General features: G+C 55.2%; 2 protein-coding genes, 1 long non-coding RNA gene and 3 other non-coding genes across 9 annotated transcripts; 4 read left to right on the forward strand and 2 right to left on the reverse strand.

Moving 5' to 3' along the window:
• The first annotated feature begins 602 nt into the window (after positions 1-602).
• Positions 603-6,939, forward strand: LOC132414681 (transmembrane protein 106A-like). Of its 3 annotated transcripts, XM_059997453.1 has the most exons (9): positions 603-688; positions 1,958-2,184; positions 2,723-2,786; positions 3,979-4,132; positions 4,642-4,782; positions 4,874-4,917; positions 5,436-5,489; positions 6,066-6,226; positions 6,409-6,939. In XM_059997453.1, exons 2-8 carry the CDS (start codon positions 1,977-1,979, stop codon positions 6,184-6,186), a joined length of 786 nt encoding a protein of 261 aa, XP_059853436.1. In that variant the 5' UTR covers positions 603-688; positions 1,958-1,976; the 3' UTR covers positions 6,187-6,226; positions 6,409-6,939. The 3 variants fall into 3 exon arrangements, with proteins under 3 accessions (XP_059853436.1, XP_059853433.1, XP_059853434.1); XM_059997450.1 differs by having other exon boundaries at positions 6,066-6,939; XM_059997451.1 differs by lacking the exon at positions 603-688 and having other exon boundaries at positions 1,835-2,184; positions 6,066-6,939.
• A 1,707-nt stretch (positions 6,940-8,646) lies between these two features.
• Positions 8,647-11,813, reverse strand: CCDC200 (coiled-coil domain containing 200). The gene is made up of 3 exons (XM_059997473.1): positions 11,718-11,813; positions 10,260-10,560; positions 8,647-8,911 (listed from the first exon to the last, which is right to left on the reverse strand). The coding sequence occupies exons 1-3, from the start codon at positions 11,811-11,813 to the stop codon at positions 8,679-8,681; spliced, it is 630 nt and encodes a 209-aa protein (XP_059853456.1). The 3' UTR covers positions 8,647-8,678.
• Positions 11,814-14,727: 2,914 nt separating this feature from the next.
• On the reverse strand, positions 14,728-18,199 carry LOC132414700 (uncharacterized). 2 transcript variants are annotated; one of them, XR_009517002.1, is made up of 2 exons: positions 17,427-18,199; positions 14,728-15,927 (listed from the first exon to the last, which is right to left on the reverse strand). It is a non-coding gene; the product is annotated as an uncharacterized lncRNA (long non-coding RNA). The 2 variants fall into 2 exon arrangements; XR_009517003.1 differs by having other exon boundaries at positions 17,154-18,199.
• A 338-nt stretch (positions 18,200-18,537) lies between these two features.
• LOC132415576 (U2 spliceosomal RNA) lies at positions 18,538-18,728 on the forward strand. Its single transcript, XR_009517303.1, has one exon. It is a non-coding gene; the product is annotated as a U2 spliceosomal RNA (small nuclear RNA).
• A 3,845-nt stretch (positions 18,729-22,573) lies between these two features.
• LOC132415574 (U2 spliceosomal RNA) lies at positions 22,574-22,764 on the forward strand. Its single transcript, XR_009517301.1, has one exon. It is a non-coding gene; the product is annotated as a U2 spliceosomal RNA (small nuclear RNA).
• A 4,023-nt stretch (positions 22,765-26,787) lies between these two features.
• LOC132415572 (U2 spliceosomal RNA) lies at positions 26,788-26,978 on the forward strand. Its single transcript, XR_009517299.1, has one exon. It is a non-coding gene; the product is annotated as a U2 spliceosomal RNA (small nuclear RNA).
• Positions 26,979-27,009: the final 31 nt, after the last annotated feature.

Below are 27,009 nucleotides of genomic sequence, written 5' to 3' on the forward strand. Positions count from 1 at the left end.
GAGGTGTGACAAAGAACACTACAGATTATAGTCATAAAAATTACTTGCAGAAGAAGAAGACTCTGACCCCCAGCCTGAAGGGGGAGGGATAGTAAAATAGTATTACTTAACCTGGTTTGGTATTATAACGAATGGTGATTTAAATCATTGGCCATAATGATGTTTATTTACAGTATAACTCTTGAATGCTGTGAAATAAGCCAGGATTCAGACTGCAAGCCAACCAGCCTGTTTATTATTTAAAACGTTTTTGTGGGGGGTGGGGGTGGGGGGTGGGCTTCTGGGTAGAGGCTGAGCGGCAGGGTGTGTGTAATTAATTCGGTTGATTTGGGACGGGATCTTGTCTTGACCATGTGAGTTGTATTGTAGGGGTCCAGGAGGGCCCTGGGGTCCAGTCGTCTGTCCCATTGTACTTGTACCTAACCGCTTCAAGAATGGTGAAATAAACTTTGAAACCCCTACTTGGACTGGCCGGTCCTTTCGTCGGGAACCTCGCGTGGCCTTTGAAGAACCGAGAAGTTTTCTGGCCGCTGGGTCGAGAGAGGCTGGCCCTGGGAGGGAGGGGCGGGTCCGGAGGAGCCGGGGCGGAGCTTCCCAAGGCTTTGAGCCGAAGCTTGGGGCGAAAACCCCGGCTCCCGCGCTTTCGATTCTGCTTTGCAGGCGTTTCTGTCGCTGCGGTCGCCCGGGGGTAAGGCGGTTCCTTAGAAAGAAGGGACCCTCCTTGCCTTCTTTCCTTTTGGCATGCAAGGGCCGAGGCCCCTTCTGTGCCTCCTCCTAGCCCAACACGCAGGTTCCAAGCTCTGCTAACGGCCTCCCGGGGTGTGTGGTGGGACTGAAAATCCTCGTTCATTGAATTCCTAGCCTCTCAGTCCGCTCCGACCCCGCAGCCCATGGCCGAGCCCCAGAGTAGGGCGTGAAGGCTCTGGGGAGGCCAGGGTCGCCGCTCCCCACCTCCTCCAACGCGGTGCAGTCGGTCCCCAGGACTCTCCGGGAAGGGGACTGGCGGCCCCCTGGAGCCACCCTGCCTTACAGGCCCTCCTCCCCAAAGACGTACTCCAGCAATCTCTAGCCCTCTTGCAGCTGAGAGGAGCCCAGGATCTCAGGCCTAAACCAGGTGAGGCTCCCTTTATTTTAAACCTCAGACCTAAACCAGGTGAGGCCTCCTTTATTTTAAGCCCAGAAGGTCTGAGTGGGGCTCACCTTGCCCACTCATTTGCCACCAGTCTTTTGGGAAGGATCTGGAGTTCGCTGTGACTCGTCCTAGTGAAGGACTGACCCTGAAATTGCTACCACCCTCGCCCAGACATTCTTTCCCACCCCGACTCAGAAAGCAAGCGGAAGAGGTTTATGCTCCCTTCTACAATCATTTTAGGGTTCTCAGCCCCATCTGTGGCCAGCCTAGCCGCCTTTTTCTTTTCTTGTCCCAAAGAATCCCTGCCTTCCTATTACGCCAGCACCTGTCCAGGCTCAGGAATGGAAACTTTCCTTGCACACCCAGGCTGGAGACCTCGGGCATTTCTGCCCGGGTGCTCTAGAGACACGTTCAGAGTCGTCTTGTCGCAGAGGATGAAGGGGCTCCCCTGGCTGCTGCCCCCATGACCTATCTAACTTCCTTCCCTTGCAGTGAATGACAGCTCAGCAGCTTTTCCAGAACAAAATTAAGCGCTCTGCCTTTCACTTACGAAAGTCCCTTAAAGTGAAATAACTTCTGCTTTGCTTTTCCCTCTTGTAGGCCGATTGAGCTCTCCCTACAATAAAAACAAAAACAACAAAGAGTTGCAATGCGTTGAGATTCCCGATCCAGGAGTCGTGTGTAGCTGCTCGAATTCCCACCCCCTCACTGGCTTAGGCTCGAGCTTGCTGAAAGCGTGGTGGGGCTCCTTGCCAATCTCAAGAGCCTAAAACCAGAGGGACACCCGGCATCGGTGCTGACTGGACTTTGTTCTTCTCTCATCAGTGAAAAATACCCCTGAACGATGGGTGAGACGCTCTCCCAGCTGGGCTCTCGGGAGGATGAGAACAAGTCGATGCTGCCCTCCGGCCCAGCCTGTGGCAGCGAGGCTGCCAGCTACTCCAGCACCACCAGCAGCAAGCCTTCTTGTTCCTGTGCGCCTTGTGAAAGGGCTGCTGGCGGCAGCTTTGCGACTTGTCCCACCTGCCAGGGCAGTGGGGAGATCCCTCGAGGTGAGTGGCCCCAGGCTCTGGAAGTAGCCCGGGCTCCAGGAAAAGCTCTTAGCAGCCAGCTGGCCAGTGCCAGGCCCCTCTGAGTCTCCTTGGATGGGGTTGGGTCTCCCAGCTCCTAGTCCCTGAGTTTCAGGGCTAGCCAGGGAGATGCTGACCCTCCCTGGGCTCGCTGCAGAGACCCCCTCCTGCCCTGGTGGTACCGCCCGAACCCAGGGGATTCCCAGCCTCTCTGCCCTCTTAGCAGCACTGCCTTCGGTTGCAGGAAGCTACAGTGACGTCTCCAAAGAAATTGGGCTTCTCGGATTTGTGGTGACGTGCAGGAATGCTCCACACCTGTTAATGAAACTCTCGCCTCCGTTCTAGAGCTGGCAAAGCCGAGCTGCCAGCAGCCCGGTGTCCCCAGTCAGTCCTGCTCTGAGGCAGAGGTGGCGTGCTTCTGACACTGCTCTGTGGGACGGAGGGGTGCTGCTGGCAGGCTGGCACAGGAAACACTTGTCATGGACACTTCCCGGCCCTCCCTCTCACCCTCTTTCTACAGAACTAGAGAAGCAGCTGGTGGCCCTCATCCCCTATGGGGACCAGAGGCTGAAGCCCAGGCACACGTAAGCCCCTCTTCCTATCCCAGCTCTGTAGGCGTTGCCCCTGGGGGCTCTTCCTCTTTGTCTCCCCCAATCCCCCTTCCCACCCCACCCCCCAGCTTTTCTCCATTGGTTCTCCCCCAGAGAGCCTGAGCCTCACTGGCCTCAGACGTATTAGCTCCCTGTTTCCAAGGATTTTCCTAGTTTAAGAAGCTCGGGGCACAGCAGATGCCACCTGAGGCCTCTTGGTGTCCTGCACCACTGCCTCCAAGAAGCGTGGCTCCCTTTTGAAGACCGAGAGGACCTCTTGACTCTGCAAGTCCTTCCAGGAGGGAGGGAGTGGCTGTGGTTGCTGTTGGTTTGGGGAAGTGATTTTTCCTAAGAACTTCCTTTGCTACGGCAGCTCAGACCTGCTTGTTCTTTTCCCCGTAGAGATGGGAAACCAGCTGCTCTCTGTTCTGGGACACTTGAGAACCTCAGAGGAGGCAGCCCTGAGTTTCACTGGGGGGCCCATGACCCTGTTTGTCATCTGGGTCCTTTGACATAGATCCCTGCAACCTCCTCCCAGGGTCCTCAGCTTCCGTGGGGGAGCCCACCACCCAACCTGCCCCCGCCAGTGCACCAGAAGCCGAATCTGGCAGTGCCCCTTAGGAAATGCTAACAAGGTGCTCTCTCTCTAATGCATATCTCAATTTTGAACTAGATGGACAGATGATGTCTTGTTCTGAATATGAATATGAAAATTCAGAACTGTCAAAATTCACATGGGCTTACTTCTTCCAGTGAGAATAGCTAGCGTTGGTTGAGCCTTTGGCTATGTGCCAGGGCCAGGGATGGGTGCCTTTTCATGCATTAGCCCATAACAGATGGTATGAGGTAGGTACCGTTACCCCCATTTTATAGACAAGGAAACGGAGGCTTAGGGCGGTTAGGCGGGTTGTTCAGAGTTGCTGGGCCAGTGGCTAACACAGAACTGGGAATGGAAGCCGGGCTGCCAGCCTCTCAGTCCGGTGCTCCTACCCACCCTGGGCCACCTCTGAGCCTAGGTTGGTCCTCCGCATCTGGGGAGCTAAGTGTACAGTTGTGTGTGTGTGTTGGGGTGGGGGCTCGGAGGAGAGCCTTACGTAGAGAGAAGAGTGTCTGAACGCCCCCGGCCCAGGCAGCCTTGGTGTCCAGACTTCTCCACTCCTCTACCCCGGGTCCTGTTCTCCCACAGGAAGCTCTCCGTGTTCCTGGCAGTGTTCATCTGCCTGGTGACCTCCTCCCTCATCGTCTTTTTCCTGTTTCCCCGGACTATCGCCGTGCAGCCTGTAGGCCTCAACTCCTCCACGGTGACTGTTGGCGAGGCCGACATCCACCTCAGTATAACGGTGGGTGGGTGCCTGCGCCCCTGGGCTCCGACCCCACCTTCCTGGCAACACTCCTCTGTACAGCCCTTGTCCGGTGTGCTCACCCCGGGCATCGGTAGCCGGGGATCTTATGGCAGCCAGAGGATGTCGGGAGCCTGGGGAGAAGCAGGAGCAACCATGAGCCCCCTAACAGACCGTGCAGGGTTGGAACAGTGAGGGGTTAGAATTGACGCCAGAGCCGTAGATCACTGGGTGCAGTCGGGGTGGTGTGCCTGAGACTCCCCGGGTGGGCAGGACTGAACAGAGAGAGCCTTGCAGGGTGAGACTGGATTTTGAGCCAGCTTAATGTCTCAGTTAAAGGCGACCCCTCGCCGCTAAGAGCCCCTCCGAGGGGCTCCTGGCACTGGGCCTCGACAGCTGAGGCCCGCGTTGGGGGTGGGCTCAATCAGGCTGCGGGGTTTTGAAACTGTTCGACTTCTTGCCAGGATGGTGCTACCCTAACCCCTTCCTTTCCCTGTCTTGCTCGCCAGAATATCTTGAGCATCTCCAATAACAACTACTACCCCATCGCCGTGACCCAGCTGACCATTGAGGTTCTGCACCTGTCCCTCGTGGTGGGGCAGGTCTCCGACAGCCTTCTCCTCCACGTCGGCCCTTTGGCCAGTGAGCAGGTGACTCCCTCTTGCTGGCCAGACCTGCCCACAGGTGTGTGGACGCGGGTGGCTGGAGTTGGGGCTAACCCTATACCCATTTGGTTGACAGATGTTGTATACGGTAGCCAACAGGATATGGGATGAAAACACATAGTGAGTAGCCCTTGATCAATCCCTTCTCCCTTAGCCTCTGTCCTGATTGGAAACCCAGGTCGAATTCCCACCAGATGTTCTGATTGCTTAGCAGACCCTGCAGTCAGCACGTGGCCTGCACTCTGTGGCCAAGACTGCAGTGTACAAGCATTCAGGGTCCCCGGCCTCTGCCTGTTTGGACCTGGCCTGGAATGAAAACCAGCCTAGAATCTGGTTCACACTTAACGCTATATGACCTTAGGCTCTTCAGCCTGACTCACCGTCTTCTACTAAGGGAGAGGCCAGCCCGTGCCTGGGCCAAACCAGTGGGGTTTGGAGGAGCGATATTGCAGCAGGGGCGACGTGCTCACCTTGGGCAGAGGGAGGGGGGAGGGGTGGGGGCGGCATGTGGGGCCCCTGATGGAAAGGAGGCAAGGGGGGGGCTGGGACGGCAGGTCTCGTCCGAGCTGTCCGACAGGCTGCTCAGTGTGTGAAACGTGGGCCCAGGTTCTCTGTCTCTCTCTCTCTGTCTCTCTCAGCAAGATCTGTACCTGGCTGAAAATCAAAGTCCACCATGTGCTTCTGCACATCCAGTAAGTAGGGCTTGGAGCCCTGGGACCCTCTCCCACTTCTGCCCCCCGTGGGGGGAGAGTCATCGCAGCGAATCCCGTGAGTCTGTGTCGGCTCTTGGCAGTAGCAGATCCAGCCCCTCCCCTGAGGCCCACCTTAGGAGCCACTGACGTGACGGGCACAGATCTGCCCAGAACCCGGTGGGGGGGTGGGGGGCAGCTGTCCCAGGTGCCTCGGCAGAGTGGGGAGCAGAAGGAAGGGCCGGGTCTGGTCTGAGGAAGCCAGCCCTCCCCAGAGAGCAGAGCAGGGCCAGGGCTTTCCTCTTCTTCCCAGACCCTTGTGGTGTGGAGGAGTAAAGACAGTGAAGCGCAGACCTAGGGTGGCGGGAGCTCTCCAGCCGCCATCTTACTCCTTTCCTCTGCCGCCACCAGGTCTCTCCCCTGGCCTCCCTACTTCCTTCTCTCACTCCTACCCCAACTGCATATCCTTAGATCGGTGGACGTGGAAGTTGGGTAGGGCCAAGGCTCAAGTTCTGTAATCTTCAAAATAAAACTGGTGTGGGTTTTTTTGGAAAAAGAAAAGCCCTGTTTCCTCTCCAGGGGCACCCTGACCTGTTCCTACCTGAGCCATTCAGAGCAGCTGGTCTTCCAGAGCTACGAATATGTGGACTGCCGGGGAAACGCATCCAAGCCCCACTTGCTGGTCCCTCGCCCGCCGTGACCTGTCTGCTGTCGTCGAGCTGCGGGCACCTGCCGGCCTGGTCTGTATCTCCCACCACTCCATGGCACCCAATAGGACGAGAGTGACTCTGCCGAAGGAAAAGCCCTGCTTTATCATACCCTCCCCCTGTTCACCCCCAGCAGAGGAAGCTTTCTGTGGACGTTAACTTCATACGCACACGCACACGCACACACACCCTCACGCCCTCTCTGATTTCCACAGGAATGGAAGCTTGGTTCTTCTAGAAGCCAGCACCAGATATTCCCCTTGGTCTGTCTTGAGGAAAGTCTGACCTGACGTTTCCTCAGAGCTGCCTCAGCGGCACGGAGTGGCTCCCACACTGTCTGTGCTGAGCACCTTGGTTGCCCAGCTCGTCCAGGGAAGACCTTTGTCCTGCCTGAATGTGGAGAAAGCTTTCATTTTGTCTGGCTTTTAATACATGGATCCTTTCCAAGTTCTCCACCTGGTAATGAGAAGGTGACTTGGGGGACAGCCAGTGTTGTCCCCAGGGCCTCTTAGGGAACCGTAGATGCTCTCCTATGCCGCCCTGCTTTGGTCGTGTGACAGGGTGATGGTGATGGCCTGCTTCGAGAACGCCTGGTACCTTGTCTCCCCACCCCACCCATCTGACAGCAAGATTGGCCAAGGCCCTTTGGCTCCGCAGCCTTCCTGGTTAGACTGTCTGGGTCCCCAGGAAGTCAGAGCTGTTCTGCAGCTAAAGCTTCTCTCCCGAAAACAGTTTTATCGTTCTCTTCAGAGCAGGAACCAAAGTGGGAGGGGAGGGGAGGGGAGGGAAGGAAAGGGAAGGGAGGCACCGGGCACCCCCCTGGGCCTGCACAGGAAAAACAGAGACAAAGCCAGAGTCATTTTAAAAGGTTTTTATTGAAGGAGGCCACAAGCCTGAGCCCACGTGAGGGGACACAGGCAGGTCAAACGGTGGGCGCAGCCGCCCTCCCGCTGAAAACCTGCAGAGGTGAGGCCGGACTGCTGGGTCCCGCTGCACCCCTGGCCTAGTCCCAGGGCGCCCTCTGCTCCCAGAGGCCTCTGCTCTCCTTTGGGCGCTGACAGTATGGAGCTGCCTATCAGTCGGGACTGGTCCAGGCCGTCCCCTCTTTGCTGTCACTCAGATGAGGAGCCCCAGGCAAACCCCAGGTTCTTTAGGCGAGCAGGAATTGTGTTTGCTCACTAAAGGCGGTTACCGGTTTCCGTCACTCAGACAGGCAGAGAGGTGAGCTTGAGTAGCAGGGAAAGCTGAGGTTGCAGTAGGAAGGGCGGAGAAGGGCACGTGGGGCCAGAACCTGGTGAGGCGCCGGCCGGGGGGGATGAGGGGAAGGAAGGAGTTCGTGCTGTCCGCACGCTTTCACGCCTGGGTAACTGGCGTGGAGGTGGTGCTGGTAAGAGCACGGAAGTCCACGGGGGCCAGGCTGGAGCTCACGCTGGGTGGAGTTCGCCAAATGTAATGGATTTATATCGGAGTCAATCAGCTGTGCTTAACCGTGTTTAAGGAAGGAAAATAAAAGGCTCCTGTGAGTGGGAAGGGAGCCGGTGGACGCTCCCCATCTCACAGCCTGTTTCTTAATATCCAAGTGGGCATCAAGGTCTCTTCCCCAGTCCCTGAGCCCCTCGGGAACACGGCCGGCCTCTCTGCCTTCTGGGAGACCGCTCCCAGGAGCTCGCTCGCTCCCCTTCCCTCGTTGTGTGTCTCCGAGCCCCTCCCAACTTTAATGCTCCTGTTCTGTGCGCTCCCGCTCCTTCGCTTCCCCCAACTGCTCCTCTCAGGAAACACTGCAGAGAGGCTCCTTCAGTCTCACCCAAAGGTGAGACGCTACAGTGAAAGGACCCAGGCATCCCCCTCACCAGTCAAGAGTGGCAGAGGGAGCAGGGCTGGGGGACCCCAGGTGTCAGTTTCAGGAAGAGGTGAGGCGGCTGCCTGGGGCCTCCAGAGCCTCTGGGTTGTCTCTGCTACGTGGAAAGGCTGAGACCCAGGGAGGAAGAGGCCTGTGGATTTGGTGGGGGCGGGGGGCGAGTCCCCCTCTTCCCAAGGTCAGGTGTCCTGTGCCTGAGGCTACAGTCCTCCTTTCCTCCGAGTTCTTTCTCTCCATCCCTTCCAACCACCCTCCGTTCAACAGCGGAGTGCCCACCGTGGACCAGGCACGACACAGGACTTGGAGGAGGCCCCTGCGTGCCACTTCTTCCTGATGCTGCCCCAGGTCCCAGGTCTGCTCTGGTGTGATGCCACCCACGCTTCCCCAGGTGCATCTCGATAAGCATCGGCCAGGAGGAAGGGCTGGTGGCTCCAGCGAGAGTCGTAGACCTGAGCCCCCAGCAGGCTGTGATATCACTGCTAAGTAAGGGCCAGTAGTGGAGCTGTAGAGCTGGGGGCCCAAGGCCAAGTTCTCCCGTTGGCTTTGCCTGGAGAAGCATGGAATCGCCCTCCACTGTCTTCTCGCGCCCTCTCCATCCTCTTCGTGGGTCTTCCTGGCCCCTCCCCCTCATCTCTGTCTCCTGGAGCCCAGCCAGTCTCTTGATTCTTTGCGGGAAGAAATCACACGTGATTCCCAGCCAGCCTCCCTGCCAGAGTGGATCAGGAGGGCTCGGCTTTTGAAGTGGAGATGCTGCTGGGAGGTAGGAAGACGGGGCTGCTCATCTGATGTTTGCTGATGGCCGGCCAGTGGGGTCTCGGGGGTCTGTCTCTGAATCACCACTGCTGGATGTAGTTCGTTGACTGAGAAGAGGGAGAGACAGGAGGCAGAACAGGTTAGTTAGCAGCTCCCGGGCCTGCTGGTTTGAGAACATTGTCTTAAGGCCTCTGAAGCCCGAGTAATCAAAGTGAGATGATGTAGCAGCCTAGTCCTCGTCTTAAAGGGCCGGGGTCAGGTTCTCCCATCCTTTGCGCCTGAGTCAGAGACAAAAAAAAAAAGCTTCTTTCCAAAGCGTATCCTGTTTCATGTAATTCTCAAGACTCTCAAAAAAGCGTCTTCCTGGGTTTGACAGTCTACAAGGAGCCAGGCCGTAAGCTAAGTGCTTTGGATGCTTTCCCTTTTAATTCAGTCCTCGTGACACCTCCGTGGAGGAGGTGGGGTATTATCAGTCTCATTTTACGGGTGGGGCAGCTGAGGCTCAGAGATCTGAGTCGTGCTACCCGAGAGTGGTGATCCTGACGGAGACCACAAGCCCTGACTTCACGTCTTACCGTCCTCCCGCTGCAGCTGGCTCTACCCCATCCGCGTTGCAAACGGCCCCCTTGATTTTGCTTCTCTGGCACCCGTCCTATCTTTCCAACTAGATCGTCAGCTCCTTCACTTATACGGAGTGCTGAGCAACAGGGCCTACAGAGACATCTTTATGGGGGCGTGGAGTGGAGGAACGGGCCATCCAGAAGTGACGGAATAACTTCAGTCCCCTCTCCCGATTCCCGCCGAGGAAGCCTTTCTAGACTCCACCTGCACTAACACGCGAGCGCGGGCAGACACGCAGCCAAACCGTAGCCGCCTCTCGCACGCTGAGTCCGTCTCACCGTGAATCGTGGGTACTTGGTGTGTGTATCTGGGCTCGATTTCCCGAAACCTGATGATGAAACGAAGCACACGTCACTCAGCTGGCAGTTCCTGAGAATGGCACATGCCACAGCCGGACTCTTTACCACGTTTCTGGGGGCCAGGCCAAGGCCCCCAGCTGGGGCAAGGCAAAGTCCCAGCCCCCGCTGAGCATTCTCCACTAGGAAGCCGACCGGGGCTTCCCTGTTCCAGACCCCCCAGGGCTCAGGATATCCGTTGCTAAGCCTACACCTCCTGCCCCACCCTCTGGCCGCCCCGAGCCGACCCCGACCCCGTCTGTCACCCTCACCCTGGAGAAGGGACTGACCACTTCTGAGCCACGCTCTGCGGAAGTCAGCGGGTTTCTCTGCAGCTCTCGCTTGGTGCAAATCCACTCAGAGAGTGTGACCGCCCCCACCCCCAAGTAAAGGTGAAGGGTGCCAGGGAGGGTCAAAGGGTGGGGTGACAGATGTGGCTTCTGGACTATAGCCCGGGGCTCTCTCCTCACCATCTGCCGCTCCCGGGCAAGTCACTCACCTGCACCTTGAGGGTTCGTCACCCGTCCTTGGAATCTGTCCTTGTGGGCGCCTGGCCTTTGGGAATCCTGGAGAATGTACCGGGAGGTGCGCTCAGTAAGAGGGTCTTGGGCATTTTGTGGCTTTGGCTGAGGCGGCGGCGGCGGCGGCGGCCGCTCGGGTACCTGCGGAGGCTGCGGCTGCGGCTGCGCGGGTGGCGACCGTGATGGCGCCGGCGGTGGCTGCGACTCCCGCGGCGACTCCCGAGATGGCTGGGTTCTTTTTTCAGATTGCCGTTTCTCTTCTTGGAGTTTCTTCAGTTCCTGTCAAGAAGCCACCCGCAAGTGGCATCCTCCTCCCTCCCCACCCAGCCACGCCCCCCTGCCGGAGACACTGAGGGGAGCAAGGCAAGGGAATCCAGAGGCGGAGGCGGCTGGAGGGCCTCTGTTCCCTGGAGTTGGAGGCTGAGGCTGGGGCCTGAGCTCTCTCCCCTCACCCACCCACACCCAAGGACTGTTTCTATAGCAACAGTGCGCCCCCCCCCACCCCCACCCCCGCACAGCCCCCTGCCCAGGAAACAGCCGCCTCTGGCCACCTACCTCCGCGCACTGAAAATCGTTTGCAGTGCCGGAGGGTAAAGAATAATCTCTTGCACATGCTCTGAAACAGCACTGCCCAGTGGAAGTATAACGAGGGCCATGTATCATTTAAAATGCTCTGTTAGCCACGTAACAGAGTAAGAAGAAATAGGTGAAACTGGGTATAATGATACATTTTATTCAACCCAATACAGCCAAAACGTAAAACCAATATGAAAATATTAATGAGATAGTTTATAGTCTTTGTTTTTGTATTAAGTCTTCAAAACCCAGAGGGCATTTTATACTCAGCAGCACATCTGAATTTAGACACTGCATTTTGATTTAAAATATTTAGAGTTCAGATAATTTACAGTCGAAAAAGTAGGTTCACATATCCACGTTGTTCCAAACATACTTAAAAGTGTTTCGGTAGGTAAAACGAAAATTTGTCTTAAAGAGTATATTTAAATAAATTAGATGTATGTAACGTTTAAAATGCAGGTCCTCGGTCTCACTAGCCACGTCTCAAGGGCTATAGCACGCAGGCTGGTGGCCGCCCTACTGGACAGAGCAGCTTTAAAACCTCCCGAGCCTGACGCTTCAATCCCACGTGAGGCCTCGGCCTGGTACAACAGCAAAGCTGAGTCACCCCAATACACACACACACACACACACACACACACACACACACACACACACACACACGGTCCATCCAAGACATCCAAGGACCTTGCTTTCCTACGGTCCATCCAAGACATCCAAGGACCTTGCTTTCCTCCAGCCCAAGCAAAACAACATTCACCAGGTAATGGACAGCTTCCTTGGGGTCCGTCGTCTCCCCTCCCCATCCCCTCCGTGTCCCCGGAAGGACCCTGGCGAACGGGGCCCCTCTCATGCACCTGCTCTTGCTGCTGCTGCTGCTGGGCCATCAGCCACCTCCTCCGGCCCAAAGCCATCTGCCGGCGGCTGGCCTCCCAGTGGTACGCACTGCCCATGATGGTGGCGGTGACAGAAGGCCCCAGGCAGGGGCTGGGGGCAGGCAGAGCCCAGGAGGCTGCCACTGCCCCCACCACTTCCGTCTCCTCCCACCTCAACCCCCTGGCCTGTGACCAGAACCACCTCACAATACGGCCGGCGGCCGCTACCGGGGGCAACTGGGCAGCCCCTCCCCGCGACCCACCCCCGCCACCCCCCACCCACCACCCCCGCCTGCCCTGGGAAGGAGGGGGGTGTTCTTCCCACGCCTCCTAGAGAGCATCTGTAAAGTACCTTTCTCTCCAGGGCCCTGGGCAGGTAGAAGACACCTTTCCACCTAAGCCTTGAGTTTCAGTGGGCCCCGGGGGACGATCCCCCGAGTGGTCTGGCTTTCCTCTCCGGTTTCTTTCTCCCACCCTTCCCAGGATTCCAGCCTCCTCATCTGGCCCTCTGCTGACCCCTCCCTTCCCTCCTCCCTCAGTCCTCCGTCTCCCCCGCTGTGCTGACTCAAGAACAAACAGGGACTTCCCCGGTGGTCCAGTGGTTAGGACTCCACGCTTCCACTGCAGGGGGCACAGGTTCCATCCCTGGTTGGGGAACTAAGAGCCCGCATGCCGCGTGGAGCGGCCACAGAAGACCCAAAAAAGGAAAAGAAGATACGAGACCCGGCCAGCTCTCACTGAGGTGTGAGCTCTGTGAAGGCAAAGCGGCTTATTAGAAAGCACCCTGGTTCCGGGGATTGGATGCGCCGGGCTCAAGCCTACCCTCCCTCTCTTCCTCTGACCCGGGACTCAGCTCACCTCTCTGGGCCTCAGTTTCCTTGCCCGGAAAACCAGAAGGGTAGCACTTGTTACCTTCCTCACGGGGTTCACACAGGACCACGTGGGTCAATGGATGAGAGGTATGTGAAATGAAATATAAAATCGCTCAGCTACAGGTTGGTATTATTTATTATCCTACCCGATTTGCGTCCCGTTGGGGAGGAAAAATTCGTCCTCTAGGCTTCTAGGTTCTGTGGGCTGGTCTAATGACCAGATTGACATCGGACAGACTCATAGGAGAAAAACAGGTATAATTACGTATGTTCAGGGATCCCATAAGGATACGAGACCCAAGGGCAGCTGAGGCTTATATGCCCTCCTGAGCTAAGGAATGCGATAAGGGCCTGGGCTTCAAAGCAGAGAAGGGTGAGTCACCGGGACAAAAAGAAGGGCAGACCAGACGTTTGCCCTTCTTGTAATGGGATGTTTGCCCTGCTGTGCAGGTGGGTCTCTCAGATAAAAGTTGTCTCTGATAATAACTCTCTCTGAGCCAGGCCCCCTATCTAAATTCTTTAGGCAGTTGAGGGGGAGGTAGAAAGCTCTTCCTGTGTCCTTGGGGCCTCCACGGCCTTCAACGCAAATAGCCCCAGGCCGAAGTGGCACATTCTGGGGAGAGTCATTTTGAACTCCTTGGGTCTTCAGGAGGCGGAGTGGCCAGGGGAGGGTGTCATTTCGTGAAGCCCGGGGGAAGGCTTCTGGGGGCAGGGACTGGGTGGACTGTTGGTCTTTCCCCAAAGATATAAATTTTTCTAGAAACGGCAGAGGCTGAGTCCAACTGGAAGCAAGAGGAGGGTACAGGTGAAGAAGGGGCTTCGACCCGGCCTCAGCCTCAAGCACTGTTGATGGTGGAGGGAGGGTGCAGGGTGCAGCCCTTGAACCTGAAAACGGGTTCAAACAGAGAGTTTGAACCTCAAACAGAGAGTCTGTCTGTCAGTTCAGGCAGCCAGTCTAGTGGAGTCATCTAGCGCTCTGGAGTCAAACAGACTCGGGTTCAATCCCGCCTGTGTCACCGACTACCTGGGGGAACTTGGGCAGGTCACTCAGCGTCTCTGAGCCTTTCCTCTGAAGGTTGTTGGAAGACACTATAGGATGCTTGGGAAGTGCCCGCCGTCACAGTGGGCACCTGGCTATGGCCAGCTGCTGGGGGCGCCCCAGCTCTGCTGAGGGGCCAGTGGGACCTGAGCCTTGCCGGAAAACTTTCTCCCTTTTTCAAAGAGGTGCTATACTCCCTTCTCCTCGTCCTAGCACCCAGGGATGTCATTTGCAACGACAGATACACAAGGGTTTCCAGATACAAAAAATGAAATGGAGGCTTGTCACTGGACATTTATTTTCACAGCACATTTATCTTCCTATAAACGAATTCTGCGAATATTTAGGTGGAAAGTACCTATTTTAAGAGAAAGAGAAAGAGAAAGGCACTTGACTGTCTCCGTCATTAAATGGGCAAAAGAGGAAGCGGGTTCCTGTTGGTATCTCTTCCTCCCTCGATTTCCCTCTTCCTGTCCTCCTACCTTAGGAGGACCAGGGCTCAGATGTGGAGACGCTCAGGGTAGGGGAGGTGGGCTGGGCTGAACCTGGGGAACTGTTTCCAACCCTCTGAGCCAGTCCTCCCGCGAGAGGAGGGATTTTCAGGGCAAATCTGCCAAGGCTGCGCCCTCCCGATTCTCATCTCCCTTTCCGAGCCCCTCTCGTGCCTTCCCCCTGTGCAAGCTGCCTCTCCCGACCCCACCTCTGACCTCAGAACTCCTTCCAGCTCTCGATTCTACTCCGTAGCCCACTCCGCCCCCTGTCGATTTGGATTTTAACTCATATCAGCCCTCGGGGAACTTCCCGTGCTGTTAACTGATTGTAGCCACTCGCACATTGCATTTTTAATAGAGCTGGTTATTATAGAGACCCAGAATCCTTTGCTGCGGAGAGAACAGGGTACAGTTAGAAGCGTGGGCCAGGTAAATCTTATGAAATACCGGCTGCGTTATTCAACAGGCGTGCGAATGCGATCTAGCGGCTCCCCCAGCTCTGATCAGCCTCCTCCCCTGCAGGGTAGGGGTCATGATACCTCCATCCTGGAGGTGTTGTGATGCTGGGAGGAAATAATCCACGTCACACATCGGGTTCAAGAAACAGAGGCTTTTATTGTTATAGTAGTTCACGAATTTAAGATGCCATCTTTTGTGAGAGGTACCGTTCTTTTACCTAGCCCTGAAGAAAGACAGGACGAAAGAAACAAAGAAAGACGTGCTGCGATGTTAAACGGCGAGAGTGCTTTCTCCTGGCGTCGAATGTAAGACGCATGCTGGCTCCTGAGACGTAAAGCTGTGAAAACGATGGGCATCTTGGAATGGACAAAATCAGGCATCACTGTGGAGTGTGACGCCTTCTGTTGGGGGGTGTTGAAAGGCCAAAAAGAAAATGTGGGGATTTGCTGGCCTCCGTGATGGCAGCCAAGTTGCGAAAAGCCCAGTTCTTGGTTGAGTCTAACTAGTTTGATGGATCCAGTCTAGCCGGGCAGGAAACTTGCTCTCCAAGCACACAGACTCTTACGTTGTAGCGCCAGGACCCCGAGCACATTCGGGGCGGGGGCAGGGGGGTGAGGAGCAGAAGGTCTGCTGGTCCACGCGCACCCCCTGATCACGTGGCTGGGAAAAACCATCTCCCTTTCCGACTGCGAAGTCAGACAGACCGATCCAGTTCTGTTGCTAGTCATAAAAGTGAAAGCTTTTGTTCTGTGACTGGGAAAAGGGAGAAGGCGGGAGAAAGGAGAATTGAGGGCGAGAGGGCGGGGTCAGAGAGAAGGGAGAGGAGGTCAGAGAAAACAAAATGGTACCTCCCTCCCTGTCTCTTCAACTAGGGCAAGCTGACAAGTGATGAAAAGAAACCTGAGGGAGCTGTCCAAGGGGTCAGGGTAAAACTTGAGGGGAAGGCAGCGCTGGTGCAGGGCCAGGAAAAACAGATACAGTGAGGCCTGGACTTGAAGAGGCTGTCCTCCCCAGCTGGCAGGGCACCCAGCAGGCTTCTGATGCCCAGGGATGGAACACTTAGAAGCGCTTGGAGTTGGCAGCCTCGGCACGGGCAGACCTTATCTGAGCGTGCAAGGCTTCCTCGGCAGCAAAGAGCAGTGGATGTGGTTGAGTGGCAGCCAGAGGAGAGGAATGGAAGAACACGGCAGATGCCCCTTGCTGACCACAGGGACGAGGTCACGTTCACCTGTGTGATCCCAGGACCCACACGGTGACAGGCACAGAGTTAGGTGTGATACCAGAGAATCAGTTGAATCAAGACTCTTAAAAACAGGATATCAGAAGATTTTCTAAAAAAAAAAAAAGAGAAGTCATATATATGTGTGTGTGTGTGTGTGTGTGTGTGTGTGTGTGTGTGTATACACTCACTTTTTAATACGATAAAGTTGGCATCTGAAACTGATGAGAAGATGGACTATTTCATATATGATATTGGGACAACTGGGTAGCCATCCAGACAAAATAAAATCAGATCTATACCTGAACTCAAATACTAGGACAAATGTGAAGTAGGTCAGAGATGGAAACGCAAAAAGATCAACAGTTCAAAAGACGGTGGGCAGGGGATAGGAACGCGCAGTTCACAGAAAATAATAATGGATCTCAAGCGCATGAAAAGCTGTGCAACCTTGCTCATAGTAAGAGATAACATTGGATAGTATGCAAAAGTTTGATAACATGGTGGTTGGGCAAGGCTGTGGGAAACGCACTGGTTGAGAAGGCTATCTGTGCTCGTCCAGTCTCTGTCTCTGGCTTATCATTTCCAGCTCCCTGGCAGCAATGATAACTGGGTCCATAGTGAGATTGTAGGGCGCTTGGACAAAGGAAGGCTCACCGGCCAGCCACGTCCTGGTGTTGCCTGAACTTTTATAGGCACTTTCGTCTGTACACATGGATGTGAGCTGGCTGAGGGGCACTGACTCACGTTAACCGAACTCACAAGAAGCTGGTGCGTGAATTAGAATGCCAAGTCGTTAATTGACAAAGGGAGATACGGCTTTGCAATGACAGAACATGCATGTCTGCAATCCAAGGTACCTCATTCTAAAGATCAAAATACCTAGGAAGCTAAACTGGTGAGCACAAGATGACCTGATAAACATGGAAGCAAGCAGAAATGTAGTGGAACACAGTGAGGGTCGTAATAATTACCGCGAGCCAGGAGGCCTGCTAATCTCTTTCTGTACGGACAAATCGCATTATTTAATATTTACACATTCATGTGTTCAACCAGATTCATGTGTTCATGTGTCTAGTATGTGTCAGGCCGTATTCTAAACACTGAGGAGATAAAGTTCCCTGCTCTGGAGCTTACTTACATGCTATTAGGCTAGAAGGCAATAAACAAATAAATGTGTAAGATGTCAGGTGACATGTGCTATGGAGTAAAATAAAACCAGGAGAATGAGGGAAGATTAAGCACAGGACTATATGTTAATATTCTCATTTTTCTAGATGAAGAGGGTAAGCTACAGAGAAGTGAGTTGCGATATTTTCCCTTACATTTGGTACTTACAGGAATACCATATTCCAGGCGTGTCTCGTAATTCTTAAGATCGTGTCTAATAATTTCTCATTTCCTTATCTCCAATTTACAGATAACGTGGCTACATCGAAGACAGACGGTTAAGCGGGGAGGCCAAGTCACGCACCAGGTCACGTGATTATTAACAGGTGGAGCGGGATTAGAGACTAGGTGTTCCGAGTCTCTGCTCTTAACCGCTGCACCAGACAGCTTGTTCCTGTCTCTCTTCAGACAGACCTGTGTGTCAGGCTCAGCAACACTTACTCTCATAGTGGGCGGGACACACAAGAACCACTTCTCTTTCTTTTGGTGCCCTTTTCTAGGTCCCGTGCTCTTCATAGATGGATCCGACCTCTTCCGCTAAGTAGCTGTGTAGTCTTGGGCAAAGTTGCTCACCCTCTCTGTGTCAACCGCTCCGTCTGTAGGTAAACTTTGAAAGTCTGATATAAGGAAAGCACTTAGCGCAAAGCCCGGCCCAAGCAATAAATGTTTCCTCTTGTGTTGTTACAGGCAACACAGCTGCTCAGTTGTTTCAGTGTCACAGCCATGACGCCTTCACTGGAACCTCGTTGGACACTAGGGCCCACATTCTAGACTACCAAACCAAGGTCGCCTCACTAGCTCCCTTTATAGCCCCTCAACCCCACACGGTAGGCACTAAGGTTTCCACTTCTCAGCTGGGGAGTTAAGGCTCTGGAGGTGAAGGAGTTTGCCGTAGTGGCCTGCAGCCGCGGCAGGGCGGGGGTCCTGACAACCAGGGCAGCAGTGCTCGCAGGGAGCGATCTCGGGTCCCCAGTTCTCACCGCAGCCCCTGCCAGGCGACACCGGACAGGCACTCCTGGACTCCCAGCCTTCGACTGGGTCTTCGGCCTGGACAGAGCCAGCCCGTGGGACCCTGTCGTCTTCACAGTGAAGACCAGATGACGTTTTTCGTACTCGGACCAGTCTGCTGCGAATCAATTGCGCAGACGCCCTCCTCTATTCTCCCACCCCCAATTCCCCCGAATTCTGTCTACGCGAGAGCTGGTGCCAACGAAGAGGTCCGCCCCGGCCCAGCCTCCGCTCATGCGCGCAGAGGCGGTGCCGAGGACTGGGCGGATCAACCCGCGCGGCTACACCTACCCGCGCGGAGAGGGCGGGGCATGCAAATTTAAAATGGCGCTCCAGCCCGAGGACGGCGAAGCTACCGCAGGTACCGAATTCCTCTTCTACGGTGTAGAGAATAAAAAATCTTCCCGAGAGTGTGGTGTGGTGCCACCCACAGTACTGTCACCGAAGCAAAGAAAGTGAGACCTCGAGTGAGCAGTGACAGGGGTCACACTGAGTCGAATATGGATGCGAGGAGGACGGAGACAGCGATGGCAGGTCGCTGGGTATCGCTTCTCGGCCTTTTGGCTAAGATCAAGTGTAGTATCTGTTCTTATCAGTTTAATATCTGATACGTTCTCTACCCGAGAACATCATATTAAACGGATTTTTGGATCCCGGAGTCGGGGTGGGAGCTTGCTCCGCCCGCTCCACGCATCGACCTGGTATTGCAGTATTTCCAGGACTGGTGCACCCTTCCCGGGGAAATAATTGAGGTTTAAAAAGTAAGAGCTGTGGTTTATGTATTTTTTATCGCCCAGTTGCAGGTTTTTTTTTTTTTTACGTTTGCAAGGTGTAACACTGCTCTTCTGTGGAAGTTCTTTTTGTGTCTGCTGTTCATCTTGTGGACCTAAGTGGCTAGGTTATGGGTGTTTGCGAAGCGTGACTAGTGGGAGGGAAGAGAAGGGTACTTTCTGCGGAACCTTGTCCCCGACTTTCTACGGGGCAGCGTGAGGAGATGAGAGTTCGTGTTCGGGCTTGAAAAAAGAGCCCACCGCGCGGAAGTTGCGGGACCTACTTCTGGTGTGAGTCTTGTGCGGTTTGAACGAAAGTTCACCACGCGCGAGGAAGAATAAAGAGTGGTCTCCGTCCGGGTTTAAATACCTACCTCATAGTGTTACCAGGAGAATTGAGTAAGATGGAGTGTGTGAAGTACTCAGCCAAGGGACTGGCATACAGTGAGTCCTCTGTGGCTCGTAGCGGTTAGTTTGGCCCGGGAAGCTAGTTTAATCTTCCTCGGGAAACGTACAAAGTAACACATCAACTTTGACCACCAAAACTCACATTGTTTTCCAGTGTGTGTGACTTAAGAAATCAGTGCTTCTCAGTCTTCTCAATCTAAGGTGCACGGGGGTCGCCTGTGGACCTTACAGGAATGCAGGTTCTGGTTCAGTAGGGGTCACGGACTGAGTTGTGCCCCCAAAGTTCGTATCTGTAAGCTCTATCCGGAGGGGAGGCCTCTGGGGCCGGTGAGGTTGGGAAGAGGTGATGGGGGATGGGGTCCTCTTGTTGGGATTAGCTCCCCAATGAGAGGAGGCACGGGAGAGCTTATCCTTTCCCTCTCTCTAACACGTGAGGAGAGGGAGGGGAGTCCACCACGTGCAAGCCAAGCCAAGACTATCCCCAGAACCCTGCCAGGCTGGCGCCCCGATCGGGGACTTCCAGTCTCCGGAACTGTGACAAAATCCATTTACGTTCTTGAAGCCACCGGCCTGTGGCGTTGTATTTTGGCAGCCCTGGCAGCCCTCTCAAACTAAGACCGGAGGTGTGACGTGGTGCCTGCGTCCTGCATTTCTCACCGGCTCCAGGGCGATGCGGATGTTGCTGTTCACAGACTCGCGCTTTGAGCAGCAAGGGCCTAGAACAGATTACTAGGAAGTGACCCTAAACGCTGTATGTTTTCCCTGACGATGAGTACTTTCAGTGTTCTCCTGTACATCTACAACAGCGATCTGTTATGGTAACTCCGAACCCCTAACAGCTCTGGCCTGTCAGAGGCACTCAGCAAGTCATTGCCAGAGAGAAGAATGGGTGAGCGAAGGGCTGTGCCTGACAGTTGGCTGCCGGGCCTCGGGGGAAGACCTCTGCCCTTGGAAGACCTTTGGAAGCCCCGGGGGTGAGTCAGGCTGCCTCTCTCCCCTCTGAGGTTTGGGGGTGATGACACTTCCTCAGGGTCCTGTAAAGGTAAAATGAGATGGTGACCAGGAACGTGCCGTAAGCAGTGCCTGGCTCACACACGGAGGCACTAACAAACCGTCGGTGAGTAGATCTGAGCCCCACGAAAGGTTTCTCGGCCTCTGGACTGGAACTCCTTGATGCAACGCTCATGTTGGCCTCCTGACCTGGAAGCTGACCAGACTGTCCCGGTCAGGGCAGCCAGCGGGCCCGGGCGGGAGGATAAGAATGGGGGTGGGGGTGGGGGTGGGGGTGGGGGTGGCGGGACCGGGTTTGATTCCTGGTCGGGGTTACGGGGAGCTGCGGCGCGGCCACAAAAATAGAACAAAAAACAAAAACAGATATCTGAAACACCACTTCAACACGTAATTAATGCGGAGCTATTTGACAGTTTTTAATACCAAGCCTTTGCGATCCCGTGTGTATTTCACACTTAACAGCACACATGGATTAGGAGGAACCACCTTCCTAGCGCTCCCTAGCTGCGAGTGGCTAGTGGCTGTGACAGCGCAGGTCAACAGAATGGGGATGAGAGTGGAGGGAAACGAGTGAGGCGCTTGCCTTGGCCAAAAAATTTCAGGGAGCACCAAAAACCCAGTAATCAAAATAAATCTCTCGATTATCTTAGGATCCAGGTAAGATGCACTGTATCAAAATATTCCTTATCTTGATTGCTGAAGAGCGTTTCGGGGCGGCACTCCCTTAAATGTTTCGCCCGCCCGCCCCGAAGACTAGTTTCTCACTGGCCTCACCTAGTCCTGGCCCCGGATAATAATACTGATACTCACCCCGCGGAGTTACGGGGAGAATCAAATGAGTTAATACACACGGAGCGCTCGGCAGAGGGGCGGGCACTGGGAAGGGCTCAGGCAGCACCCGCCATCAGGCTTTCCCTGCGGCAGGGTGAAACGACCCCATTGGGTTTCAGTCCTCCATCAGTGATACCTTCTAAGAGCTCTTCTGAGATCCAGTGAAAGAAATAGAAACTCCCCAACTAAAGTGAAGCTCTGTTAGGAAGGGGGATGGAAAAGGTTTACGCTGCCTGGGCAGCCTGCGGCCTTTGCCACAGAGAAGCGTTGCCGCTGCGAAACTTCATCCCCACTTTGCCAGAGGCCTTAATTTATTTACGGGCCTTGATGCCCAGAGCGTCCCTGGCAGTCACTCTCCTCTCTGGTGTCCTGCCACCCCAGGCCAGATCTTCCCCTCTTCACCCCTGGATCGGGCCAGGACCCTCCTAAGCGCTTCTCCGATTCAGTCTGTTTTGCACACCTTCTGTTCACTCAGCAAACGTTTACTGTGCACCTCCTACAGGCCGGGCCCTGGGCTAGTGCTGGGACACAGAGGTTAAGGGCTTGCTGATGAGGGTCGCCGCCCTCAAGGATCTCAGATTTCAGTGGCGGAGATACAGGACCGCCCCCAACGAGTGGTGAATGGTGGACTCGAAGTCTGGGGTGGGATGAAACACAAAGGAGGGCCGCAATCATCCTGGGGTGGGGTGGGGTGCGGTGCGGTGCGGTGCGGAAGAGCCCGTGAGGAAGGCTTGCTGGGGCAGCTGAAGCCGAAGCGGAGCCCAGAGGCTCTGCGTAAGAATTAGACAGGTGAGGAGGAGGTGGAGGGAAAGGAGGTCTCAGGCAGAGGAAGCTTTCTGTAGGAAGCCCGGGATCTGGGTTCATTCGTAGAAGCACCGACCGACGCAGGCGCTTGAGTTGGAGAGAATCCCTCCAGCTGCTCAGCCCGGCCCTCTGCGTCCACACACCTCCTCCCTTCCCCACTGTGGGCCATCCGCCTTCCGCCTGGCAGGGAGATTACCCCACCGGCCCTGGGAAGCCCCCACTCTAGACCTTCCGCTCCCCGGACTCAGAATGAGCGCCCCATCCGACCCTACGAAGCGGAGGCCTATTTAACACATTGCAGTCTGGACGTTTCCAGCGAAAGTGTCTTGCGACCTCGTCTTCAGGAAAACTCTCAGCCAACGGCTCCTCCCACAGGCCCCTCTAGCCGCCCACCCCGAATCCCCTACGGTTCGGTCTTTTGTCTCCGCTCGCATTGATGCCAAAGAGGAGCTCCCCCGCAGCAGCCCAGAGGATAAGGTCAGCCCGCCGGAGCCACGCCCCCTTGGGCGGGCGGGGGCGGGGCATGCAAATATAAAATGGCGCTCCAGCCCGAGAACGACGAAGCTACAACAGATCCAGAATTCCTCTTCTACAATGTAGAGAATAAAAACTCTGCACGAGAGTGTGGTGTGGTGCCACCCACAGTACTGTCACCGAAGCAAAGGAAGTGAGACCTCGAGTGAGCAGTGACAGGGGTCACACTGAGTCCAATATGGATGCGAGGAGGACGGTGACAGGGATGGCAGGCTATTGGGTATCGCTTCTCGGCCTTTTGGCTAAGATCAAGTGTAGTATCTGTTCTTATCAGTTTAATATCTGATACGTTCTCTATCCGAGAACATCATATTAAACGGATTTTTGGATCCCGGAGTCGGGGTGGGAGCTTGCTCCGCCCGCTCCACGCATCGACCTGGTATTGCAGTATTTCCAGGACTGGTGCACCCCTCCCGGGGAGATAATTGAGGTTTAAAAAGTAAGAGCCGTGTGTCGTGTGTCGCTGTGCGCTCCTTTAGCGAAGCTTTTTCTGTCGGACTGGACCAGAGCTTTTTTTTCCTCTCGATAGTGTTTTTAAAATCTTTTGCGTCTGTTTTTCTTGTAGATTTGTTTGTATAGATAGGTTGTATGTGCAGAAAAAGGAGCAAGTTCAGTTTGCGTAGAGGAAAGAACCGCTGTGACTGAGAGAGCTCTCTCACAGTTTCCCGTTCTTCAGCGTTGGGAGGGCTTTCGTGCTGGTTGGCGGAAGGACCCACGACCACAAGGTGACTGCCCTGTGTGCTCTGGCTGTTTTCGCATTCACCTTGCCGTCTCTCTCCTTCTGTTAGGTAACTGAACGTCCCTTTCTCCATTTTTCTCTCATTTTCCCCCAATTTTAAACCGTGTTCTTGCGCTAAGAATTTCTTCTCTTTTCTGCCTTCTCTCGAAGTGCAGCTTTGTGCTTTTGCTCAAACTTGGCGTCCTCTGGAGGACATAGTTTCTGCCCCACAGTCTTCTCAGGGGGCCTCTCTCCCACATTCCTCCGTCTGTGGAAACTAGGAAAGGAGCGGAGAGGGTATCCAAGCTTCGTCTTGCGGCTCCCAGACCGTTTCCACGTCACCCTCAAAGCAGAAAGAAAACAGTAGCTTGAGTCTTCTGTTCTTCCGTCTCTACTTCCCCCGACTTCTTTTGGTGCCTCCAGCATTACTTCTGTCCTAGTGTTTCCTGATGTCGATATCCACAGGCAGGGCTTCCCTGGTGGCGCAGTGGTTGAGAGTCCGCCTGCCGATGCGGGGGACACGGGTTCGTGCCCCGGTCCGGGAAGATCCCACATGCCGTGGAGCGGCTGGGCCCGTGAGCCATGGCCGCTGAGCCTGCGCATCCGGAGCTCCTGGGCCACCACAGTGAGAGGCCCGCGTACCGCGGGAAAAAAAAAAAAAAAAAAAAAAATCCACAGGCAGAAAAGGACCGAGCGCGAGGGCAGCTCCCGCTGAGAGCCACGAGGATCCACCCGGAATGGAGGTTTAAATGATGGGCTTTCCGGGCTTCTCTGGTGGCCCAGTGGTTAACAATCCGCCTGCCAGTGCAGGGGACACGGGTTCGAGCCCTGGTCCAGGAAGATCCCACAGGCCGCGGAGCAACTAAGCCCGTGTGCCACAACTACTGAGCCTGCGTGCTGCAGCTACTGCAGCCCGCACGCCTAGAGCCCGCAACAAGAGAAGCCACCGCAATGAGAAGCCCGCGCACCGCAACGAACAGTAACCCCCGCTCGCCGCAACGAGAGCAAGGCCCCGAGCAGCAACGACGATCCAACGCAGCCAAAAATAAATAAATTTGTATTAAAAAAAAAAAAAAAAGTGATGGGCTTTTCACTTAGGTGCGTGTGTTGGTTGCACTGTATACAGCTGACTGACAAGGAGAGGTCAGTGCCACTGAAAGGAGTTTTATTACTTACAGTTCCCAAGAGAAGAGGGCACGCCACACCCTGCAGCGAGCCACATAGGGACTCGGCCTGGCCTGCTCGGTTGGGAGGCAGGAGCGGAGAGTATATGGCCTTTATCGTCCTGGGGAGGGGAGGGGAGGGTGGGGAGAATGGGCAGAGGCATCAAGGTAGGCCAGTTTGAGCAAGGTTCGGATTGGACCATTAGAATAGCATTCGGTGAGCTTTGGGCTACAGGGCTGTTCTCTAGTTGTGAGGTACCGGGCCCTGGGGTGAGAGAGGGCAGGGGAAATACTAGCTGGAGTGTGAGAGTAACTAGAGGAGGCAGTTGCAGATACGGGTGTTGGAAGATTGCTTTGCACGTGAACAGCAGGCTCCCAAAGCAAGTAGGTTGCACTTCTAGGAATTAGTTAGTCCTGCGAGGGGCAGTCTCTTCCAGGCCAGCAGGCCCTCAAGACGTCAAAGCATCGTAAATTATAGAAAAACTTAAAACATGATTAATCCAGTGGATGATCATTTTACTTGAACTTTCCAGTCTCGGGATTACCTAGGGGTAGAGGGTGGAAAGGCAAAGAGGGCGCTAGGAGAAGCATTCGACATACACCTCTCCTACCAAGGCATCCCCCCCGCAGCACGAGATCAGATTCCAATGAACAGTATGCATTGGGGTTTATTCATTCAAGAAATATGGATTGAGGGACTTCCCTGGTGGCGCCGTGGTTAAGAATCCGCCTGCCGATGCAGGGGACACGGGTTCGAGCCCTGGTCCGGGAAGATCCCACATGCCGCGGAGCAACTAGGCCCGAGTGCCACAACTACTGAAGCCCGCGCGCCTACACAACAAGAGAAGCCACCGCAATGAGAAGTCCGCGCGCGGCAACGAAGAGTAGCCCCCGCTCGCCGCAACTAGAGAAAGCCCGCACGCAGCAACGAAGACCGAACACAGCCAACAATAAATAAATAAATAGATAGATAGATATTTAAAAAGAAGAAGAACAAGAACAAGAAGACCTAGAGGAAGATTTAGGAAATTATTTTATAAATCCTTTCGACTCAAAATCTGAATATTTTTTAAATTGATAAATATGATGATATAAAAAGAACTTTCCATGAAACCTTTAAGCAATGGAATCATCGCCTTAAGTAAAGCCAAAGCCAGATCTCCAACAGGAGAAAATGTTCACCGCTTCCATTACAGACAAAGCGCCAGTCCCCTGAACGTGTAAATTGCAGATCCACGCCCTTAGGATAAAGCCCAACCGAGAGTCCAGGAGGGAAAGGGCCGAAGACCCCCAACAGGGAGTTAGTTCACGGAGAGAAAATAAAGGCGTCTCTGCAACAGGAGAGGACGCTCAACCTTATTTACCCAAGATTAGAAAACTGCAAATCCAAACTACGCCGAGGTACCATTTTCACCTGTGAGATCGACCCCTCCCCCCTTTCCCCACCCCGCACCAAAAAAGCATTCGCAGGTTTGATGCCACGTGGGGTTGTTGGCGAGGCTGGGGCAAGAGGCGGTGCCGGGGAACGCCTGCCGTGCTCTTCCGGTCACCGTCCGTGATCTCCCGAGCTTCAAGGCTCCGTTTCAGTGAAGATGGCTGGGACCGCGACGGCCCTGCACCACCGTGAGGGCACAAGGGCACGCGACCGGCCTCCGCAGAGCGCCGTGCACGGGGGCCGGGCGCGATTCGCAGGCCCTTCAGTCCGTGCACGTCGATTTGAGCAAACTCCGCGGGAGTGAATCACGCTGCGAAAACGGAGATGCTAAGTTACTGATTTGCGACGGGCACTGTTGCATTCCAACGACTGTCACCCAGGGCATCCCTTCTCAGGACGACCCGTCCCCCCAGGGGACCCGAACCGTCGGGCAGAAGCCGGGCGGGAGAACACCGACGCGAGCAGACCGGCCCCGAGCAAGGAGGGGCGAGGGGGTGTGGTGGTGGTGGTGGTGTGGTGGTGGTGGTGGTGGTGGCGGTGGCGGCTGAAGAGCCGCCTTTAATCATGGCGTGTGTCGGGCACTGGCTAAGCGTGGAGGAGGCACTCTTACTCATTGAACGGTTGTTGAATGTGCCGTGCGTGTGGGGGGGGAAGAGCGGTGGACAAAAGGCAAGTTCTTGATTGCTGGGGCTCGAACCGTGACAGCTGCTACCGTGTCAGCGCTCCCCTCGCATTCTCCGGCTGCCGCCCCTGCCTCTGGTCTGCGGCGGGACGTGCACGGGCCAGGAGGCCAGGAGGCAGGCTCCGGGTCTGGCCTGGGCTCCGGGTGCGAGGAGCCGGTCCGGAGGGTGGAGTCCGCCCGCGGCAGCCGCGCGTCCCCGGGCGACAGAAGGCGGAGCATGCAGATTAGAAACGGCTGTTCGGCGCGGGAAGGACGGGACAATCAAGTACACAGACTTTCTCCTCACAAAGGTAGAGAACAGAAAGTCTGCACAGGAGTCTAGTGCTAGCACTGTGGACGAGGCAAAAGGAGGCAGACGAGGCGTGAGGATGAGGGCGCTCACCGTGGCTTGAATAGGGATGAAGGGAAGAGGGCAACGGCCAGAGGCGGAGAGGTGGTATCGCTTCTCGGCCTTTTGGCTAAGATCAAGTGTAGTATCTGTTCTTATCAGTTTAATATCTGATACGTCCTCTATCCGAGGACAATATATTAAATGGATTTTTGGAGCTAGGAGTCGGAATAGGAGCTTGCTCCGTCCGTTCCACGCATCGACCTGGTATTGCAGTATCTCCGGGAACGGTGCACCTCCCCTCACGGGGACTAAACCACTGGTTGAAAAAA

The sequence above is a fragment of the Delphinus delphis genome, chromosome 19, assembly GCF_949987515.2.
Source record: "Delphinus delphis chromosome 19, mDelDel1.2, whole genome shotgun sequence".
Lineage (NCBI taxonomy): Eukaryota > Metazoa > Chordata > Mammalia > Artiodactyla > Delphinidae > Delphinus > Delphinus delphis.